The sequence below is a fragment of the Bidens hawaiensis genome, unplaced genomic scaffold (genome assembly GCF_021521415.1).
Source record: "Bidens hawaiensis isolate Kalapana, Puna unplaced genomic scaffold, B.hawaiensis_p1.1 tig00008029_1, whole genome shotgun sequence".
In the NCBI taxonomy this organism is placed as follows: domain Eukaryota; kingdom Viridiplantae; phylum Streptophyta; class Magnoliopsida; order Asterales; family Asteraceae; genus Bidens; species Bidens hawaiensis.
In genome coordinates, this window is record NW_027491562.1 from 431,472 (window position 1) to 438,165 (window position 6,694).

At 33.1% G+C, this 6,694-nt stretch overlaps 1 protein-coding gene across 1 annotated transcript; it reads right to left on the bottom strand.

The window, feature by feature from the left end:
* Positions 1-1,962: 1,962 nt before the first annotated feature.
* On the bottom strand, positions 1,963-4,100 carry LOC143636593 (succinate dehydrogenase assembly factor 2, mitochondrial-like). Its single transcript, XM_077104155.1, has 5 exons — positions 3,997-4,100; positions 3,830-3,928; positions 3,505-3,631; positions 2,564-2,632; positions 1,963-2,144 (listed from the first exon to the last, which is right to left on the bottom strand). The coding sequence occupies exons 1-5, from the start codon at positions 4,098-4,100 to the stop codon at positions 1,998-2,000; spliced, it is 546 nt and encodes a 181-aa protein (XP_076960270.1). The 3' UTR covers positions 1,963-1,997.
* Between the last annotated feature and the right edge of the window lie 2,594 nt (positions 4,101-6,694).

Sequence of the window (6,694 nt, forward strand, 5' to 3'; positions counted from 1 at the left end):
GTTTATATATATATATGTATGTATATATGTTTAATTGTCTTCGTATATAATTGTCTTCGTTTATATATATATATATATATATATATATATGTATATATGTATGTATATGTATATGTATATATGTTGTGTGTGTATATGTATATGTATATGTATATATGTTGTGTGTGTGTATATATATGTATATGCAAAATGAATCCTGAAAACAACCCGAACCACCCGTTCCCTCCTTTCGGTCAACATCATGGTTCGCAAAACCAACCGAACGTGAACTTACAATAGAACCCGATGAACCTAAACCAACCGAGCTATCCGTTTCAATTTTCCGACCCGAACCTAAACATGTACGCCAACCGAGCTATATGTTTTTTTATATTTTTAGTTATGTATCTTTTTGTATTTCTTTTTAATTTTAATGCATTTTTATTTAATTATTTGAAGAAATTGGTTTTTATTTCATTAGTTTAATTATAAAACGAAAATAATAAAAAAAGATATTGTGGGCCCAATTTGTAGCCCTTACACCGTTATACCCAAAAACAAATTCTCACCCCTTGCTGACTGGGCGTCACGTGTCACAATCCGCCCTCATTTGTAGCCCCTTCACTACAAATAACCTTATATGGAAACAAGAGCATGATATTTGTAACATCATTATACAAATATTAAATTTATGGTTGTAGGTAGTTGTAAGTGTAGGTGTGTGTATGAATTCGAATTAATTGTTTGGTAAAGTTTCACTTCAATCCCTTTCCTGTTACTTTTAGTTTACAACTTTACATCTTTCTTATCGTCTATAATCAAAACAAAACGCCAATTAAGTCCTACACATCTGCTAATATTGTTCAATGCAGAGGCTCATTTGTATATATAAGATATTGAACACATAATAAAATTTAAGCATACAACAACGATAACTGCATAAACGTCTATGCATATTGCTACAAGTGTGATACATAAAGTGGTTAGTAAGCGTATAGCCATCTCTCTTTCTCTCACTCTAAAGCAGGTAAGGACTAGGTACAAATGTTTATGCAATTATCAGGGTTATCTTTGTAATCATAAATACTCCGTGTTAATTTTGGCGTTTTATAGGCGTTTTACATCAACTAACATGACCTCCCTTACAATATAACCAATCACGATTAAAAGTTTTGAGTTTACAAGTTCTGAAAAATACACTGCATAAATAATAAGTTTCAGGTTTATTATTCTTCCAGACTATAATAAAACGAAGGATAAAAAGTCTTCTGAAGAACCCATCACATCCGTGGATTCACAAATCAAGTAAGCTATTTATAGGGAAACAAGAGTAAATAACTAAATATGGTTTGTTGGTATTTGCAAATGTAGCTGTATAAATCAATATTAGTTATCATTTAGTTTACATATTTCCTCCTCGGACTGAATCAAAATACAATTTGGCTCCCTGCACTTATGCTGATATTCTTTAATATCCTCTTATCATCAAAAGTTCAACACCAGATTCACCTGGCCAACAGGCCATCGGCCCAGCAGGTTTATATAGGCATATTAATTGTGTAACATACATTTTAAATTAAAAGGTTAACCTATCAATTGTTAAATGAGTTTATTTAGAAAAATAGAACATATTTATAATCGAACAACCCAAGCTGACCCAGCCCATATTAACACGGTTTTTAACCTACCAAGCATAGAATAATCCAAATAACTCGTAGTACAAAGCTCACTCAAAATTGGTTTGGTTTGTAAACGAGTCAAGACATCAAGCTGTGGCTCGCTTGAATTAAACACAACTTTTAACATTTCATAGCCCAAATAAAATAACTCAAATATTTTAAGCCGTGGCTCGTGCACAGCCCCAGCCTAACATAACCGATCACATTAATGTATAATTACAACAATCATTAACTAGGGATACAAATACATTATTCAGGGTATTATTATATTGTAAGAGCTTTATTGTTATATCTGCAGCATATGAAATGAACTTACTAGTAAGCAAAGTTATAAAACTATTACTGATTACCAACAATTGGACTATCGCGGCCTTTTTTGAAATCATCCCATCCTCTGACCCATGGCTGCCCGGGTGTGGCTCGTGTCTGTTGAGAAGCATAGTTGTCGAGGTTGTGCATTACCTTACTACGCACCTCCGTGAATACCTAATTACAGGGTATAATATTAATAGTGAAAAGATCCAATACACTAATGCTTATAGTACAAATACGTACGCGAATCCCGTTTTTCGCGAATCGATCCATGAAATCACATCCAAACATCTTGGAATCGTCAATACATATCCAATTAATCATTGCTTCACCGAAAAAAACAGTTTTAGATGGTTAATCGATCAATTTTTCACTTTTTTTCACAAAGACGGTTTTTGAGCGTTTAACGAGCATTTAATGAGCGTTTAAGGTTTTGTGAGCGTTTTAGGTTTTTGCCCTTGTTTTTTGCCTTTGAGCGTCTCGCGTACGTTAATGTGTGTTAAGCATTTTCGTACAGTAACTGCACCCAATATTAATAAGAGCGAAAACAAGCACATTATTGATTATTCATGTTTTGTGAATGTGCAACTCACCGGGTTTGTGTTGATTGGTTCGGGCGGTTGCTCCTGCCCAGTCAACCATTTCCATAAATCTGGATTTTCCTGCGGGTATCAGATTAATATATTTAGGTAATATTTGGTATCACATTTTGGAAGTAACTGTGTGATATGAAATAATCAGACTCATGTTATCAATTGTAACAAAAGTTTATTAGCAATTATGCAAAAAGAAAATATATATTCATGAACTGTTCAGCTTTGTATAGGGCTGTAAATGAACTAAACGTTCAGCGAACCGTTCGGCGGGAAGCTCGTTTACGTTCGTTCGTTTTCTAAATGAACAAACACAAACAGAAAATTTTGCTTGTTAAGTTAAACAAACAAAGCTGAACAATTGTTGTGTTCGTGAACGTTTGGTAATGTGTCATGTATGTACATTTACATTCGTTTACTTATGTTTTTAGTTAAACGCTTGTTTTATATTTTTATAATATTTTATTTGTAATAACCAACCTAACATTTAAATTTTATAATTTTATTGTTTATATTCAGTTCATTTCGTTTTTGGTTTATTTTATGAAGTCCTACTTTAACTAACAACAAATCTAACTAGTGTTGTGTTAAGAATATCATAATAAAACCGCCAATTGGGTGATGATTATGTTTATGATCATTATTATCTCAGGTGCTTAACTTTATATTTAAATTAAATAATGTGACTATGTCTATGTTTTAGATTAAGATTTTGCAATTTTTTAATGCACATGTATGTTTGCTTTCGTGAACCGTTTGTGAACGAATTCAATTTCTTAAAAAACAAACACGAACAAGATTTTCCGTTCGGTTAGCATTCATGAACAAGTTTAATGCTAAACAAACGAACATGAACAAAGCCTTGTACGGTTCGGTTCGTTTACAGCCCTAACTGTGTATTAACAAAAGCATAATTTAATGACAATAATTTCAAAACTTACAAGATTAAGGACATCAACAAGTGCTCTAATCCCTTTCTCATCCAAAGATTCAATGTGATTCTCGACCCAACTTCCCAAAACCAGGTCCAGCTCTAGAAACCCCCTTTGTTTACTCCTATACACCAATCTATATCCAATTCACAAAAACTAGGGTTATGAAACCAGAATTCATCATTGATCACACTTATGATATCCAAAGTTGTTCACTCATCTAGCCAATGCACAAAAACTAGAGTTTGGAAATCCAAAATTCGTCATTAATTGAATTTACAAAACCTAGGGTTTAAAAGCCAGAAGTCATCATAAAAATAAATAGAAATAAAACCTGTTGACTAACTGCCTCTTGCTTTCTTCATGAGCCAGATCAAAATCCAAGGAGTCGGTATTCGAAGAACAGAAGCGATAAAACGAACCAACAGATGGCCTGAAAAGTGTGTAATAAACGAAGCTAAACAGTAATCACAGATACTAACAATTGTTTGACTGACCTACCTGTAAAGTGATTGATAGCGGACGGCGTGCAGAGGAGACGGAGGTGGTGGTGAATCGATGAAGCGAGAAATGGAGGATAACAAACTCCTTCGTAAAGTCGCCATGATTAGGTGACTGTGAGTTGATGAATGAGGGTTGTGTCTGTGTATGGTTTTTGAGATTCGAGTTGTGTCTGTTAATTGTTTTGTGAATAGCCGAAATGCACCGTGGCAATATTGTGGCCGCTTGGATCCACAATGTGACAAGTTGTTAATGCGTTGAGGGTGTAATCGTACGCAGATATTGGTTGTACGTTGTGCAATTCAATTATCAAATGCACTTTTCACAATTTTTATTGAAACATAGTTACAAAAAGGGAAAATCACCGATATGTCTATTATCTTCCTCAACTCAAGGATTTGTTCATATCCAATAAAAGTCCTTATATCGTTCATCCATAATACCGGCTGATCCTTGCATATTCTCTGACACCCGAGTTTTTTTCGGCCAACCACAAAGCACCACTTGTCACTGTTAAAGGCGGATCCGAGTGTAACTTTAAAGAAAAATTAGTCGGCGACTTTAAATATATCTGTATGTTCTCGTCGTTTCCGACGGTCAAAGCTCGTGTCGGCGTCGGAAACAACGGTGTCGCAAAAACACGGATCTGCCATGTTTTCCGGCGGCCGTGTTTATCTTTACCTACCCGCAAGTTTTGATATTCCGGCGAAAATAGTATCCAGCGCCCCTTTCATGTATTCTGACGACCTTATATTCCAGCGTCCTAGCTTATATATTCCGGAGACCCAACTTAAATTACGTCGTCCTTGCTTTGAGCTTTGTTGATCAGTTCTTCATGTAAGCAATAGAAAACATGATAAATATTAAACCTATGAACCTGTTACAACATGTAGAGTAGTAATCGCAGCAGAGTATGGATGTGGACGACATAGTTGTCAGCTTGATCGAGTTCCCCTTTCGGATGTATAATTAAGGATGGTGTTAGGGTTCTTGATAGGAACCCAGTTTAGAAGAGATGAGGCACACAAAATTGTATGTGTGTGAGAGATTAGGTTATGATGTTATTATTCTCTCTCTATATATACACCCAATGGGAAACCCTTTATTAGTTAAATTATAGGTAATATGACCCATCAATAATTACCAAACTAATATATAATAAAGTACAGTTAATATTTTGATCTATTATATTATAAATGATTATAGTGGTCATATATAAATATATATATTATTATATATTATTCTTAAATTCTCTCACTTGGCCGAGTAATCATTTATTATGAGTATTAGATAAGCCTGATCAGGAGTTAACACTCATTTTAGCGATAAACTTAAACTGGAGCAGAGAAATACAGTCATTGAATTTAAAATCAGCTCAAGACCCTCATTAATCATACTGCAGTCCTTATTTAAAATCTAAGTAGTTATGATCAAAATTTTCAAGTAAGCCCTTCAAACGTTTGATTTGTATAATAATTTGTCTATATGTCATTATGCAGGCAGAACATATTAAGAGACATACAAATTCAAAACTGATGAGGAATATTAAAAGTTAATCATTCATACTACGATATGCAGTTGTACGCGGTCATCAATAAACCCCCCATGATTATAAGCGCTTTCACAATACTTATGAGTAATAGACCTTTAGTTATAGGATCCTTAAGCATATCATGAATGTATTCAATATGAAAATTTAGATTTCTCAATTCGTTCATAAACGAATAATTAATCTTATATCAAAATTTAATGCAGCATCTCTCAACTGTTACTGTTTGAAAAAACACGGTAGCTGAATTTATCACAATTAGTCTTCAATATATAATTTATCTAGAGTTTAATAAAACTTATGAGTCCACTAATAAATATTCAACAACATTTATTGACAACAACGTTGTAATTAATCAACATATTATGTCGTTATGACTAGGTTGTTGTTATCTGTTCATTATGACTCCTCCATGAGATAGATTTATCTACTGACATAAGAATATATCCCGAAAATTACATTTTCTTATCTCTGAATATGACAAAGTTTAGAGTAATCTACCGGTTTGAATTCTCACTTCTTTTTAAATTATAGTCTTTCGTTTCTTTTAAAAATATTTTAGTACCCTTTTAGATGCTTCACATTAATCTAGACATATCTAGTGTGTTGCAATTTTGAGTAATATCTAAATGAGTATAGACTTGAACCTACATAAGGCTTCTAATTAATGAAGCATAGGGTAATAATCTCAATGATCCTATTATCATCTAAATAGAGCAATATTATTTGTTACATGTGTAAGGACCCATTTAAGGTAAAACTTATAGAACAAAATTAGCGTCTCTTTGGGTCTATCTCAGAATGTTATGATATCTATTACGTAAAGGATATCTCTGAGATCTTTCATATCAAAGTATGTGCGAACAATGTTTTGACTTATGTAACATATACTTTTCATAAGAATGTCATCTTTATAATGAAAAGTTTGTTTTTAGTTTCTCCCACTCATCTTGAGGTAGGTACATCAATCCATTTGGTTTTTGATGAAAATAATTGCATTAACCCATGTATGGCTTTTATTAACTTACAGACTAAATGTTCTTTGACCTTCAATTTATAACTTTTAGGTTTTTTATGAACATGTAAATATGTAAGCCGGTTGTTAGGGAAAGTTGTTTTAATGTTCATCTAATGTAGCTATTAACTATT